Source organism: Microcaecilia unicolor, unplaced genomic scaffold (assembly GCF_901765095.1).
Source record: "Microcaecilia unicolor unplaced genomic scaffold, aMicUni1.1, whole genome shotgun sequence".
Taxonomy (NCBI): Eukaryota; Metazoa; Chordata; class Amphibia; order Gymnophiona; family Siphonopidae; genus Microcaecilia; species Microcaecilia unicolor.
The window spans coordinates 22,114-39,099 of NW_021962886.1; the positions used below are offsets into that span (position 1 = coordinate 22,114).

The window sequence follows — 16,986 nt, forward strand, 5'->3', positions numbered from 1 at the left end:
GTAAAATAGATACCATTGGAGATTCTACATGGAATGTTGCTACTATTGGAGATTCTACATGGAATGTTGCTATTCCACTAGCAACATTCCATGTAGAAGGCTGCGCAGGCTTCTGTTTCTGTGAGTCTGACGTCCTGCACGTACGTGCAGGACGTCAGACTCACAGAAGCAGAAGCCTGCGCGGCCACATTGGTGATCCGCAAGGGCCGACCTCTACATGGAATGTTGCTAGTGGAATAGCAACATTCCATGTAGAATCAATAGAAATCAAACAAAATAAAACATGGAAAAGAAAATAAGATGATACCTTTTTTATTGGACATAACTTAATACATTTCTTGATTAGCTTTCGAAGGTTGCCCTTCTTCGTCAGATCGGAAATAAGCAAATGAGGTAGCAGATAGTATATATAAGAGAAACATCAAAGCGTTACTTTGACAGAGTGGGAGGGTGGGGGTATGCATGGGGACATCAAAGCATTTCATTGATATTCTAACAGAATGGGTGTTGGTAGGTGAGAGGAGGGTAATAAACAGAGAAATACAGCTTTATGTTTTATAATGAGTTAGAAAACCCAGATCCTTATTAAGTCCTGTTTGTTGGGTGTCTACACAGACATCACATGAAAATAGCCGGTGCCAGTCAGGCCCCCACCCCTGTGGGCCAACACTTCACTAGACCAGAACACTGCACCAGTGATTTATTTATTTATTTATGGTTCATTTCTACCCCACATTTTCCCACAAATGCACAAATTTCACAGTAAGAATACTGAAAGGTAATTTTAAAACAATACAGGAACGTAAGACCTTTGAAATAAGAATGATTGAATATTTTGACACCCAACAAACAGGACTTAATAAGGATCTGGGTTTTCTAACTCATTATAAAACATAAAGCTGTATTTCTCTGTTTATTACCCTCCTCTCACCTACCAATACCCATTCTGTTAAAATATCAATGAAATGCTTTGATGTCCCCATGCATACCCCCACCCTCCCACTCTGTCAGACTGTCAAAGTAATGCTTTGATGTTTCTCTTATATATACTATCTGCTACCACATTTGCTTATTTCCAATCTGAGGAAGAAGGGCAACCTTCGAAAGCTAATCAAGAAATGTATTAAGTTATGTCCAGTAAAAAAGGTATCATCTTATTTTCTTTTCCATGTTTTATTTTGTTTGATTTCTATTGATAACCTTAACAGAAATAAAAATGGAAGACAGAATTTCCTACGTTGATGTCAGACCCTATTCAAGCTGGGAAGTAGAAGGATGGGGGAGGGGAGGAGGAGCAGTAAATAGCATCTTCCATGCAACCAAATGTGAAGCCAACTCCAATTTATAATCAGAGTCTTGAGAGATGAGGACATAGTAAAATAGTAAATGATTGTAGATTCGGTCTGCTAACAAGGCTTGTTATTATAGCCCAGCATAGTCACATTCATTAATCAATACGTTAAACCAACAAATCAATAATCCAAACATATTGTTGGCTAATTTCAATCTTAAGATGTCTTCCCCTCCCCCACTGAGATACACAGCATATGACATGAATGCGATATAAAATACGCAGATTTAATCCTGCTCTCTCACTGCCTTTTCCAGGACTCAGACCACAGAGATCTGCCCAATACTGGAGTTGCTGCCTAAGCCTCATTCCTGCCCATCATGACATGTCAAGTGGTATGAGGTCATTTACGTTTTGATTTGAATGAATCCTCTTTCTATACAATGATCCTCTGTGTTAAAGCGACACAATTTTGAATTCTGCCACTGTTTTTTGTTTCCAAGGGCAATCCAGGCATCCACCACCCTCTGCTGATGTTACTCCTAAGTCTACCACCCTGTAACCTTACTTCATGTCCTCTAGTTCTACTGCTTTCCTGTCTCTGGAGAAGATTTGTTTGTATATTAATACCTGTCAGGTGTTTAAGTGTCATATCAGATCTCCCTGTCCCTCCTTTCCTACAGGTATTCATATGTCTACGCCAACTGTACGCTTTAAACTAATGTAGACACCACAAAAAAAAACATCTCAGTACTTTCTCACAATGCTACTACTACTACTACTACTTAACATTTCTGAAGCGCTACTAGGGTTACGCAGCGCTGTACAATTTAACATAGAGGGACAGTCCCTGCTCAAGGAGCTTACGATCTAAAAGACAAGTGAACAGTCAGTCCGAAAGGGGCAGTCAAATTGGGGCAGTCTGGATTCACTGAACGGTAAGGGTTAGGTGCCGAACGCAGCATTGAAGAGGTGGGCTTTAAGCAAAGACTTGAAGACGGGCAGGGAGGGGGCTTGGCGTAAGGGCTCAGGAAGGTTGTTCCAAGCATAGGGTGAGGCGAGGCAGAATGAGCGGAGCCTGGAGTTGGCGGTGGTGGAGAAGGGTACTGAGAGGAGGGATTTATCCTGTGAACGGAGGTTTCGGGTGGGAACGTAAGGGGAGATGAGGGTAGAGAGGTAGTGAGGGGCAGCAGACTGAGTGCATTTGTAGGTAAGAAGGAGAAGCTTGAATTGAATGCGGTATCTGATCGGAAGCCAGTGAAGTGACCTGAGGAGAGGGGTGATATGAGTATATCGGTTCTGGCGGAATGCTCTACATAATTAATGAGGAGAAAAGGGACCTCCGAAATTAAGCTAATTCTTTTTCATTCATTGGTCCAAAAAGCTCCTCTTATTTATACATATTATCAAAATTTCTCCAATAAAGAAGCAGGCAAAAAACCTCTAGCAAGCTTTATTCTTTAGTCTTCTGTTAGCATCAGACACAGGCCTTTCCGTTGCTTTAACTACAACTGACACTGGCAAAGTGGTTTTATACATCTTATTTAGCTGGATAGAATCAGGCGTAACTTAAGTTATTAGACACTCACAAAGCTATCAAACGTCTGCCCCGTTTCTTGTACATTCATTTCCAGACACTGTTTCTTTCGTGGTCAATCAAATCAATAACCATTAAGTAGGTAAGTTTTAAATGATTTTTGTGAAATTACCTCAGGGGTTAAAGCGAGGACTTTTATGCCATTTGCCTGTGGGCTGTTCAGGGGCTGAGTCTAGGTGGATTACAGGCAAGGTTGTAATTCTTGCACATGATTTATTAAATATGCTCACGCTAACATTTCTGCTGTGTAAATGATGGCAGGCTTCGGTCTAGGCAAGATTTCTCACAGACACATAGACACCAGCTTACCTTCCAAACCTAAAATTACCTCCTAAATACTAATAGCAGAATGAACCCATTCTATGACATTAGTCAAGGCATTCTATGCATGGCTGTCAGCAGGTTGCTTTGCACATCATTCTCTGGTGATACATGCCAGGGCTTTGCAGATTACAGAAAGTCTCTGCCCTGCACTCTCCCTCACTACCGCTCCGCTCACTGGTGCAGGAATTTCCAAAAGGCTTCAGCAATGAAACAGAGAAAAATCTTTCAAAAGATTCATTTGGATCCAGTTGTTTGATGAGGCTCAAAAGCTTAAAGGTCAGGTTTGTTAATGTCTTGCCCAAAGGAACAATTACAAAATATATTCTTTGGCTTTGCTGACAAGTGACTGCTCTGAGAGAAAGAGACCTCATGCAGAGAGCCAAATGGAGTCAGGAAACCCAGGGTTCAAGAAAGAGAAGCTGAGTCTTTGCTTAAAGCCCACCTCTTCAATGCTGCGTTCGGCACCTAACCCTTACCGTTCAGTGAATCCAGACTGCCCCAATTTGACTGCCCCTATCGGACCGACCGTTCACTTGTCTATTAGATTGTAAGCTCTTTGAGCAGGGACTGTCTCTCTTTGTTAAATTGTACAGCGCTGTGTAACCCTAGTAGCGCTCTAGAAATGTTAAGTAGTAGTAGTAGTAGCCTGAGCTCTCTGTCACAGGAGAGAAAGAAAGATTGCCACTCACTCCCCCCCCCCACAGCTTGATGAGTGGCCTAACGGATAGTGCAGTGTCCTTTGATCCTGACAACATACATGAGTTCGATTCCTACTGCAGCTGCTTGTGACCTCGGGCAAGTCACTTAACCCTCCACTGCCCCAGGTACAAAAACTTAGATTGTCAGCCCTCTAGGGACAGAGGGAAATGATCAGTAGTAGTAGAGCTCTTACACAGTTGTTCTCCATTTCATTGTGCCGTATGTTAGGTACAATTTCAACAACCAGAGGAAGCAAAATATATTTATTTTTTATTCATTTAGATTTTGCTCCCACCTTTTTCAGCAGTAGCTCAAGGTGAGTTACATTCAGGTACTCTGGATATTTCTCTGTCCCAGGAGGGCTCACAATCTAAGTTTGTACCTGAGGCAATGGAGGGTTAAGTGACTTGCCCAAAATCACAAGGAGCAGCAGTGGGATTTGAACCATCCACCTCTGGATTGGAAGACCGGTGCTGTTACCACTAGGTCACTCCTGCACCCCAAAGAATCTTGTTACTCTTTGGGGTTCTACATGGAATGTTGCTACACTTTGAGATTCTGCATGGAATCTTTATTTATTTATTTAGATTTTGCTCACACCTTTTTCAGTAGTAGCTCAAGGTGAGTTACATTCAGGTACTCTGGATATTTCTCTGTCCCAGGAGATAGGTCTAAGAGGGCAGATTCACCTTGCTAGGAAAAGCTCACACCGGAAACTTGCAGTTTTTGTAACCTTTTGGATTACAATAGCCCCTTTGATACCTGCAAAAAATTGCCCAAGACAGATGAACAGAGATTGGCTGTGGAAAGTGAGTCTTTCTTTAATGATACAATGGGATCACATTGTGGGCTTCTCAGAGAAAACTTAAAACAAGGGGTGGGGCTGTGATTCTAACAGAAAATCTATTCTTTCCTCTGTCACCTGAGACAGAGTTTAGCTGCGGGATGCTGAGATCAGGAAGGAAATGGCTCCCCGGGCTGGGAGGGCCCATCAAGAACTTGAGTAACTTGAGTCCAGCAAATGAACAGTAACTTTCCAACCAACTCAGAAATAAAAACAAGTGAAGTGAACCAAACTCTGACAAAGACAAATGTTGTTACCTTGAATAGCAGAAAGATAAACAAAGGAGTCTTCATGTTCCAGGTTCTCCAGGAGGATCTGAAAGCAGATACAACAGAGAAGCAGGTTCACACAGGTACGGCAGAGGGGTACAGGGGCACGTGTGAGGCAGTAAATGCTGATGTACAGGGAATTCCCAGCTAACATCAAGCTCCCAGAATGAAATATACTGCCGACAAACAAATGCAGCCCTGCTCAATCTGCTCTATTTCACTGAACAGAGTGTCTTAAAAATATTCAGAAAAGTCCCTGCTAAATTCCCATTTCTCCCACACCGTTTCAAACAGCGTGGGGGAAACAACACCCCAATGATCAAAAGTAATAGAATGCAAATTTATGAACACAATTAGTTTTGATCATCGGGGTACTTCTGTGGGGAGACTGTGCTGGTCAGCTGCTCCCTTCTGGAATCCCTCCCTACCTAACGGTTAATGCACTGGACTGAGAACCTGGGGAACCAGGTTCAATTGCCAATGCAGCTCCTTGTGACCCTGGGCAAGTCACATAACTCCACCACTACCCCAGTACACAACTTAGGCCCTCATGATCAAAAGCCCCGCGCTGTTCCAAACAGCGCTCTAAAAATAGCGCCGGGACAGAGCAGGGCTTTTCTGCATCGATGATCAAAGATAATGCATGCAAATCTAAGCAGCGCTATTATCTTTGATTATCATGTTGAAGTGCGGGAGAATTGCGCCTGAGCATGCGCTCAGCACAATCCTCCCGCACTTGTTTGTCAGGTCTGGCCTGTCAAAAGCCCAAACCTGTCAAACAGCCTGCCTAGGTCGAACAACGAGGGCTGGAGGCCCGAACAATGGGGGCTGGAGGGTCTCCAGCCCCCCCCCCAAAACCCCCACAAAATGTCGTGGCCACCGGCCAAACGAAACCCTCTCCCACCCTGCCACCCAGCGATGGACCTCCAGCCCACCACAACTCCTGCCCCCCAGCGTTCTTTAAATCCCTGGTGGTCCGTGGTGGGTGACAACCCCCCTCCCGGCCCGTACCTTTCATTGGAGGAGGGACGCAGCAGGCCTGCCTCCCTCCTCTTCCAGTCGACGCCGCTTCAAAATGGCGGCGCCCAGCCCTGCGCATCTCAGGATGCAATGGGCGGGGCTGGGCGCCGCCATTTTGAAGCGGCGTCGACTGGAAGAGGCATGCTGCGTCCCTCCTCCAATGAAAGGTAGGGGCCGGGAGGGGGGTTGTCACCCACCACGGAACGCTGGGGGGCAGGAGTTGGGGTGGGCTGGAGGTCCACCGGACCTCCAGCACCCCCCCCCCGTCGCTGGGTGGCAGAGGGTTTCGTTTGGCCGGCGGCCACGACATTTTGTGGGGGTTTGGGGGGGGGGGGGCTGGAGACCCACCGGACCTCCAGCCCCCTGTTCGCGTTCGCTTTTGGGGGGGAACGGGGGCCTGCCAGCATGCAACTGCATGCTGGACAGGGCTCACCATTCCTCCCCAATGATCCGCAAAGTCTAACGCCAGCTCGGAGCTGGTGTTGATTTTGCTGCAGCCAGAGACCCAATCTTTGGCGCGCTGGCCGCTGATCATTGGGGATGAATGCGTTAAGCGCTGATTAGCATGCATTTGCAAGCTAATTGCACTGAGAGCCCTGTTTAGCATGCATGTGCATGCTACTTGCACTAAGAGCCCTCGAGTGCGCTGTTTCAGGCGCTCGAGGGCTCTGATCATGGGTCGGCTGCAAACTCCGGCGCTAGTATGGCATTAACAGCCTCTAGCACCAGAGTTTGCTTTTGATCATGAGGGCCTTAGACTGTGAGCCTACTAGGGACACAGAAAGTACCTGAATATATGTAAACTGCTTTATCGGTACCACAGAAAGGCAGTATATCAAATCCATTACCCTTCTATCATCATTCGCTACCAACCTCTTCTGCTGCAGATCAATTGTATGTCCCTTCAGTGTTAGTATCAACACACCATTCTGCTTTCTTTTTTGTTGCCTCCACCCTCTGGAACTCTCTCCCTCCTGAGCTTAGCTTACCTCAGATTCAGGGCATCTTTAAAAGCCCACCTTTTTACTCTGCCATTAACAGTGTTACCTGAGTTGGTTGGTAGTCATGTGGCACGTGGTCCCTGTCTTTTAACTTTTTTCCTTTCTTCTCTTTCCTCCCTTTCTTTTTTTTCTTCTTCCTATGTTTAAGTTGTAGTTCTTTTCTGTATTGTTTTATTATATTTTCTAAACCACTTAGATTCCTGTTTTGAAAAGCAGCACATCAAGCTTTTCAATAAACACAAACATAGGGCATATACAGAAGATTAAAAGCATGGCATGTTTTCCTTCCTCTAAGGCAGGGGCTACTCAAATGTTTTAAGTAGAGGTCCAGAAACTTCGGCTATCTGAAACCCAGGGTCCGTAAACTTCTGCGTGCACATCATGTCTCATGGTGTTATAAGGCACCATTGCTCTCAAGGTAGTGGAGACCAGGGGAAAGGGGAATGCACATTTCCCAAAGCTGACATATTAAAATTAATAAATTCAGAAAAAAAATCATACTTTGTTGTCCAAGTATTGCTTTGATCCTAGTGTCTATCTTCTGCTTTTCTCTGTTTTTTTCTCTCCAGGGTCTCCTGTCCTTTTCACATTTCTTCTCTACGTCCAGCATTCATCTTTTCTGTGTGTCTCTATCTGTGTTGTCCAGCATCTACCCTCTGTGTTCCTGCCCCTAGCCTCCCTCCATGTTCAGTATCTGTGTCCCTATCCTTCCCCTTGTGCCCAATATTGCTCCTTTATTTCCCTGTCCCTATGTTCCCTCCACAGCCAGCATCTCTTCTGTATCCCTGTCCCTCCCCATGTCCAGCTTCAGTCTTCCCTTCCTCCTGCACCCTCCCCTACCCCTGACCCTCCCCCCATCTGTGGTCTGGCATCTCTCTCTTCCTCCCTCTGCTGGTCCAGCATTTGCCCCTCTCTCTCTTGTGGTCCAATCTCTATCCATTCTCCCTCACCCCTAGGCCAGTATTTCTCCTCTCTCTTCCTCCTCCCCTTTGCTTGTCTCTTTCACTCTCTTTTCCATCTGCTCCCCCCCTCAACCAGCCAGTTCGGCATCTCTCCCTTCCTGCCCCCCTCGCCCGTATCTGACATTACTCCAACTCCCCCCCTCTGCCCTGCTGGTTCTCCACAAGCTGCAGCAGGTCGTGGCAGAGAGAACATTGAAGGCCTCTCTGACTGGTGAAGTATTTTTTGTGCTGCGTTCTGCCTCTCCAAAGCAATTTCCTGTGAGCGGGATGTGGCAGAGAAAAGGTTCTGCAGCCAGAGTGGCAGCCTCCAGTGCTCTGCTTGCCATGATTCACTGCAGCATATGGAGGACCGGTGAGGAGGGGTAGAGTTGGGTAAACTGTAGTGATGCCGGACCTAGGTATGAGGGGAGGGGAGGGGGAAGCTGAAGTGATGCCAAAAAGCCTGGCATCCTGACATTGGAAGGCTCTGTGATCCACTAGTAGCCATGCCCTGTGGCATATGCAACTGCAAGCCTGACACGCTCTCCTTCCCCTAACACATATACAGAAGACTGCAGGTATGCCACGTTCTCCTTACCTTAAGCACTTTTTCTTGCAACCCTAGGACCTGAAAGTCTCGTTGCTGTATTAAGTCTGCAATAGTTCTTAGGGCTGCAGCACGCACAGGAACTGCAGGATCATAGGCTGATGTAAAGATCTCCTGAAGCTGTTCCGGGGCGTAGGTGGAAGACAGCTCCATCTTGCAGATTCTATGTGCATGACTTTCTGGCCCACAGCCAGATGCAGGATTCTCTCTTGGGCTGTCTGACTTGATGGTACTGTTGCTGCTCTGTGGCTGCTCTAGGTTAGCTCTGCGTCTGTGCTGTGAGCTGCTTTGCTTCCCTGTCGCACCTCCATCCATTTCTTGTTTTGAGTGGCTCTGGGTGCCCTTGTTCCGGGCCCCTGCCCGGAAGGCTCCATGAGTGGCAATGCTGATGCGCAGATTAGATGCAAGCTCCTGGATGACTGGGTCTGGGTACAAGCAAGATATCTGCTCCAGAAGAGGCAACAGCTGCTTCATCACAGCAAAGTCATCAGACTTCAACTAAAAAGAAGAACCATCACTTATATTAAAGGTGGAGATTCAAAGGTTTAACCAGCAGACTTTTGCTTTCAAAATTTTCCCACTACTGATGACGATGGACCCCCCCCCCTCCATTCAGCAGGTGAGTAAATTTAGCCAGGCAAAAAAAAAAATAAAAAAGGCAGCTACAAGTGTTTCCCTGGCTCTGGTTCTTCGAATCTAGGCAGAAATCCCCAGCCACTAACAGCGGTAAAGGCCCTAACTGGACAAATTCGGACTGGCTAGATTTAGGAACATTTTCAGGTAAAAATCTAATTGGTTAGAAATTTGTTTTACAATAACTAGCTAAAGTGAGCCAAGGCTCTTCAAACCTTTTCCACAGATGGGACACGAATTGATGTTGAAAGGGGGCCAACTCAGGAATAATACCAGGAAGCATGTTTTACATGGAGAGGGTGGTAGAAGCAAATAAATAAATAAATATATTTTTGTAGCGCTGGATATGACGGTGCACTGAGGATGGGAACTACTGTTGGGATGCTGCGGTAGCCTGGCGGTACTTCCTTTTTGTTTTTAAATTTTATTGAAATACTAGTAGAAAAGGCCCGTTTCAGACACAAATGAAACAGGCGCTAGCAAGGTTTTCCTCGGAGTGTGTATGTTTGAGAGAGTGAATGTGCGAGTGTGTGTCTGTGAGAGAGAGAGAGTGTGCCTGGGGCCCCTCCCTCCCACCCAGTTCCAGTGTCCCCCCTTCCTCCGTGTTCCAGGGTCGTCGTCCCTCCCTCCCTCCGATTTGGAAAGACCACCCTCCTTCCGATTTCCAGACCCCCCCCTCGGAGTTCCTGACCCCTGGACCCCCCTGCCGTGACCCTCTCGAGCCCCCCATCCCGCCACCAACCTTCCTCCGCCGCCGTCACGTACTTGTGCTGGCGGGGGACCCCAACCTCCGCCAGCCGAAGTCCTCTTCTCGGCCGCGCAGCGTGGACGAATGACGTGATTAAGTTTGAATCAGTTTGTGTTCGTGCGTGGTTAGTGCAGGGGCCTGAGAACCTGGGGAACAGGGTTCAATTCCCATTGCAGCTCCTTATGACCCTGGGCAAGTCACTTAACCCTCCATTGCCCCAGGTGCAAAAAACAGATCGTGATCCCAGTAGGGACAGAGAAAAGTACCTGCATAGAGTACGTAAACTGCTTTGGAGGCACCATAGAAAGGTGGTATATCAAGTCCATAACATTTTACCCATCCATGCCATTTACTATCTCTTCCTCTCACTTAGAGATCCTGGGAAGCTGTTCCACAAGTTCACCACCCTTTCCTTGAAGAAGTATTTTCTTAGGCTACTCCTAAGAATGACCCGTTTTACCTTCATCCTATGCGCCCTCATTCCAGACCTTCCTTTCAATTGAAAGAGACTCGCCTCCCGTGTATTTATGTCATGGAGATATTTAAATGTCTCTATCATATCTCCCCTCTTCTGCCTTTCTTCCAAAGTAGAATCCAAATGAGTATCCGTTGCTCACTGGCCAATAAGTACAAACTACCTCTTATACAAACCAGGATAATAGTGCCACCAAAACTTATATCTATGGTGGATATTTATATGTTAATGTTTGTGTTTTGTCTGCGTTTAAAGAGCACCCTCAGATATTCCCACCATCGTAACTCACAGATAAATTACTGTTTTTTGTGGTACGGCATCTCATTTATCGGGTTGTTCCTTATTTTAATTTATTGTATCCCAATTCAGTGGGTATTGAACATTTGCTGAGAACTGATTCGCCTTAACCCTAGTCCCTGAAGAAAGACGAGTGAAACCCGTGGTGTCGGGCGTCTTCAGGGGAAGGCGGAGGACAAAGTGGACTATGTTGATGCAGTCGGGGCACTTATCCAATACAGAACTCAGATAAGTGATTGGTTATTTCTCATAACAGTCTTTATATGGTGGTACAGTTGAGATTAACAGTTTGTAGCTTTATGAGGTATTGGGCACACACATATAAAGTGTTATTTTAAAGAAATTAAAAATTTGGTAGAGTGTTGCACCAAATTAACGGCACCTGAATTGGGATACAATAAATTAAAATAAGGAACAACCCAATGAATGAGATGCCGTACCACAAAAAACAGTAATTTATCTGTGAGTGACGATGGTGGGAATATCTGAGGGTGCTCTTTAAACGCAGACAAAACACAAACATTAACATAGAAATATCCACCATAGATATAAGTTTTGGTGGCACTATTATGCTGGTTTGTATAAGAGGTAGTTTCTTCCACATATTGAAATCTTTAAATCTGTCCCCATATGCTTTATGACGAAGACCACTGACCATCTTGGTAGCTGCCCTCTGGACCGAATTCATGCTATTTATATCTTTTTGAATGAGTGGTCTCCAGAACTGTACTTTAAATGAGGTCTCACCAAAGACTTATAAAGAGACATTATTACCTCCTTTTTCCTGCTAGCCCTTCCTTTCCTTATGCACTCAAGCATCCTTCTGGCTTTTCCCATTGCCTTTTCTACCTCTTCGGCCAGCTCAAGATCATCACATACGATCAACACCCACTCCTCTTTTGTGCATAGAAGTACTTCACCTCCTAAACTGTACCTAAGGTTTTTGTAGCCCAAATGTATGGCCCTGCATTTTTTAGCATTAAATTGACTTCCCGGAACCTATGTACTAGAGGATGTATCACTACACAATAACCAACTCCCACAACAAAAGCACTAGAGGGTGTACCATGGCACACCAAGCAACTTCTCACAACTACAGCATACCAACCACTTCCCACAAAGGGATAGACTTAGAGGTTGCACCACTGCACATCAACCAACTCTCCAAAACCAAAAGTACTAAAAGACACACTGCCACATGTCAGCCTTCTTCCCACAAATGAAATATCATAAGTACATAAGCACTGCCACGCTGGGAAAAGACCAAAGGTCCATCAAGCCCAGCACTCTGTCTCCGACAGCGGCCAATCCAGGCCCCAAGAACCTGGCAAAACCCCAAAATTGAATAACGATCAATGGACTTTTCCTTCAGGAATCTGTCCAGACCCCCTTTAAACTCAGCAAGGCCGTCACTACCTTCTCCGGCAATGAGTTCCACAGTCTAACCACACGCTGAGTAAAGAAAAACTTTCTCCAATTTGTTTTAAACCTACCACATTCTAATTTCATCTTGTGTCCCCTGGTTCTATTATTGTTTGAAAGTGTAAACAAACGCTTCGCATCTGTCCGCTCTACCCCACTCATTATTTTGTAGACCTCTATCATATCACCCCTCAGCCGCCTTTTCTCCAGGCTAAAGAGTCCTAGCCGGCTTAACCTCTTCTGATAGGGTAGTTGTCCCATCCCTTTTATCATTTTTGTCGCCCTTCTCCAATTCCTTTATATCTTTTTTGAGATGAGGCGACCAGAACTGAGCTCCCTACATCAACCATCTCCCAGCACCGAAGCACTAAAACATTTTTCTAGCCAGTCACACTTTTCCTTCCTAAAGCATAATCCAGCCTGAGAAGAAGTTTTCTTTTTTTTTCTTTTTCATGGGGAATAAGCAGGAAAGAGACCTAGGTTGGTGCAGATCCCATTTTCCACCAGTTGAAAATGACGACGACATGGCGACACGCTTGGCAATCTCTAAAGTTGAAATCCCTCCACCCCATTCAGCAAACTGAGTAGGATTCTCTCGCTGGCCCTTTTTGCGATTTGAAATGTTCTGTACTGTGTGCCCATTTTTAAGGCTGAAATGCTATAGGGCCCCAATGCCATGCACCAGCAATGCTGCACAAGAAATTAAACGCTAGGGAATTGGAAGCCAGAAGTCCTGGTTATATTATCAATATCAACCATACAGATATGGGAATAAAAGTGGAAAACTGCTGGCCTGCTTGGCTAAGAATGAAAAAGACTGCGCACCTGAAAAATATGTTTTATTTTCAGGCACGTGTAATGGACGCGCGCCAAGTGGCATTTGGCACACATAGGTCATTACCACCGGTTACCGTGTGAGTCTTTACTGCTAGGTTAATGGCTGGCGGTAAGGTCTCAGACCCAAAATAGACGCGCGGCAATTTTCATTTTGCCGAACGTTCATTTTTGGCAAAAATAAAAAGGTCTTTTTTACAGGCGTGCACAAAACCCGCGCCTACACTTCCGCAAGCCATTTTTCAGCGTGCCTTTGTAAAAGGACCCCTCAATTAATTTTGTAACCAGAATACTTGCAACCAGCCTAAAGTTACAAGTTTTTGATAAATCTGAACCACCTGAATCGCTTACCCATCCGTGACCCTCAGTCACTGCACTCCTAAACATGCCATGTACCCACCTCTATATTAAAAAGAGGAGTCCCGTCTACTTAATATTTACTTGTTAAATAATGTTTACTAGCTTCCCAGTAGGGTGTTATTAAGGAATTTAGGTGGCAATTATAGCATTTGAGTTTCCCCTTGGACCACAGAGTCCTGTCTGCAACATATGCTCAATGAATGCATTGTGTACAGATCCTACAGGAGACACACGGGCCGCAGTCTGTGCAGCAAATTGATTAGTGCCTCACACAAACACACCAGCAGCAATTTACTGATCTTAGTACAAATTCCTCACCAAGCCATCCTGGGACAGGCATCAACCAGCAAAATGTGAAAGAAACGGGTTCAGAGGGGAGGGGCGTCACACTGGGACTTTCCTGCCTCAGTTATTACAGCAGAAATCCCCAGTGCCCTTATTATCAGAAAATCTCACATGGAGTCATGGGGAAATGGCTGCATAACATCCCTCTCTTTCACAGCATCTGTAAATGGCAACTTCTGCAGACCATTTACTAAGCACTATTAATGTATGTTATTGAGCAATTAACGTCTTAAAATGCCCATCATGCAGCAAAATAATAAGTTACGTCACATGCAAGTACATGCAAAGTACTTTACTACTATGTAAAAGTGTTAATGTGGCTTGTATTAACCCTTTTACTGAATGTTGGGACTGGAAATTAGTTAACTTCCCTGGGGAGAACTGGCTTTCTAATGTGAGCACCAATGCTCCTGAGACCGCCTGGGCTGACATGCAAAAGCAAAAAAATATCCCCCATGAAAGTAAAAACTTCCTGGTGGGCCAGTGGCATCAGACCTCCTTTGTGAAAGCGCTCCCCTGTAGGCTAGTGCCCAGGCAAAGAACCCTCTGGGGGCAAGAGTAGAAACATTTAAAACACCCCCCTCCTTCAGTATGCCCCCTCTTGAGTGGCTAGTCCTGCCCTCATCAAAAAGGCAGGTAGTGGACCTAGCTTTCCAGACCCCAACTCACTCCAAAATGTAGATAATTCTGGTGGTGGTGGGGGGGGGGGGGGGGGGGGTTGCAGGCGGAGGGGAACCAGAATGATTCCCTCCTGCTGGGCACTGCCGGGCTTTTTGGCAGACTGAACTCTAGTGACAGGCCAGAACCAATGCTGCAATTTCTTAACCACACTTTAGTACACAGACCTCTGTAAGGAAGAGTTTGTATAACTATATTTAGGATTAGAAAATTTGTCTCTTAGAAATGCTCTGCAGGTCAACAGAAAGACTATACCTAAAATGATAAACACTGAAGAATCGCAGAAACACATCAGGAATCACAGCGAGCTGAAAAATCATCAGAAATATCTGATTCAACCGTAAAAATTGAAAAGGCTTGTTTCCGGACAACCATGGCACATACAAAGCCATCAGGAATCTGGAACTGGCCTAAGACAATGCAAAGTCTTAAGGACAAAGCAACTGAAATTCAACCTTCATCTACTAGAGCATTTCTCCACCATCATCTTCAACCACTACAGCTTCCTCATATCTGGATATTTTCCCACCTATTTCTTGCTCTGTACTGAATTTTTTTTTTTTTTTGGGGGGGGGGGGGGCTTTGGGTACAGGGAGGTTTGAATTCTTTTTAAGATATTTGAATTCTTTTTAAGATATCAGGAACTGGATTTCTGTGGAGTAGATGGGATATGGGGGGCTTTTGGGGATGAACAGTTTTACATTTTTAAGATTTATGGACTGTAGTTTATTTTAGGTTGGAGCATGTGACTGGGTTTGTAATGATGCTGTTGGCGTACGAATGTGATGTATGGATCAAAAATTGATGTATTAAATTGGACCAGGAAAATATTTTACAGTAGAAAGGTGTTTGCAAATGTAGACGCTGCCAAATGACAACCTCTCGTAATGAATGGCATGAGACATGCAAGGGTTAAGAAACTGTGCAACCTGAGCCAAGGAAAGAAAGGATTCCTGCTGCTGAACAGCCTCTGGGAAGCTCTGGCTACAGCTGCACCTGGCAGGCAGAGACCTGAGCGAGGACGACTGAACGGAAAATTATTTACCAGAGGTTAGTGACAACTCAGACATCATTTTAATACGAGTATTTCAGTGGCTCAGGACTCAAACCACTGTTATATAATACCTGTGAAAGTCACTAAACACAAGTTCACAGCAATCATTCATAGCCCTGGAAAACGTTCCCAGCATCAGCTACAACAGGCCGAGATGCGAAAGGGCACAGGGCAGCTTCCCAGGACCACAGGCAAGCAGTTACCTGCCAGTTGCACAGCAGCTGTAAATAGCTTGTGCATTTGAACCTTCAGATGTACCTTTGCATAAGAAGTGAAACTACTGTTCACAGGCATCATGAAGGCAGGCTATAAAAGTTTCCTCGTATAGTAAAAGGTGAAATTTAGTCATACCTGATAATTTCCTTTCCTTTAGTCTGGCTGCATCATCCTGGGCCGTATTCCCCACCTACTAGCAGATGGAGGTAGAGAAATTGACTTTTTCCAGTGACATCACCAGTATAAGCGGCTGCTGCTTTGTGGAAAACTTCAGTATGTCTCTGCCAAAGCAGCAGAAGGTCCCTTAAACCATTACAGCCACGACTAAATTTAAACTCTCAGGTTTTTTTTTTCTTCAGTACCACTAGAAAGACAGAGAGATCACCATATCAACTGAAGTCTTCAAAAGGGGGGGGGGGGTGTCCTTAGGATAATGCAGTCAGACTAAAGGAAAGGAAATTATCAGGTATGACTAAATTTTACCTTCTTTAGGGTCTTAGGTTGTATCATCCTGACTAGTGGGATGTACACAAGCAGAAACTCACTGGGCAGGGGAAGACAAGACCCCCTGAACGATGACTCTACCATAGTCCGGACTCTAGCTAGCATATCCAGTCTGTAATGTTTTACAAAAAAATGAAGTGACGACCAAGTCACGGTCTTCCAGATATACTCAAGTGAGATCGCTGGGGCCTCTACCCAAGATGTCACCTGAACATGAGTCAAGTGGGCTCTCAGAGTGGAAGGCATTCATTTGTTTCTGCAAATAAAGGTTATCTTGATGACTGCCTTTATCCAGAACGTAATGGAAGCCTTGGATGCTGCCTGGCTCATTCAGGACCATGAAAAAAGCACAAGTGGATCTCCAGGAACAGGACAATGAGAATTTCTTTATTGAAAAGATCCGACATGGGCCGTGTTTCAGCAACCAAGCACCTGCATCAGGGGTCACAATAATATACAGAATCCTTTTTGAGGGAATTTGCAGATCCACCACTAGACAAGGCACAAAAAATGCGATCCCACCTCTAATAGATTAAATGCTCGTGTAAATCAGTGTGAGTCTGACAGTCCTGTGAGTGCCAAAACTGCTGTCGGAAAAGATCGCCAAAACAGTTTTGGCAGTCATTTCCAACAGTGGTCTTTTCCGACAGGAGGTCCACTTGTGGTTTTTTTCTGCTTCTGATTGACTGGTGTACTTGGAACCCTCTCTTTTTCCCCTTTCATTCAGGACCATTGATAAAGAAACAGATGATCAGACAGCCAAAAGGCATTTGTCCCCATGCAAGTACAAAGCAGGACTCCAACAAGGGAGGGCAAGCAGACATCCT

At 45.3% G+C, this 16,986-nt stretch overlaps 1 protein-coding gene across 1 annotated transcript; it reads right to left on the bottom strand.

Moving 5' to 3' along the window:
- Positions 1–5,012: 5,012 nt before the first annotated feature.
- On the bottom strand, positions 5,013–10,440 carry LOC115458633 (transport and Golgi organization protein 6 homolog; the record flags this gene model as incomplete). The annotated part of the gene is made up of 3 exons (XM_030188475.1): positions 10,435–10,440; positions 8,585–9,091; positions 5,013–5,070 (listed from the first exon to the last, which is right to left on the bottom strand). Coding segments are annotated over exons 1-3 (571 nt in total), but the record flags the coding sequence as incomplete, so codon positions are not given.
- Positions 10,441–16,986: the final 6,546 nt, after the last annotated feature.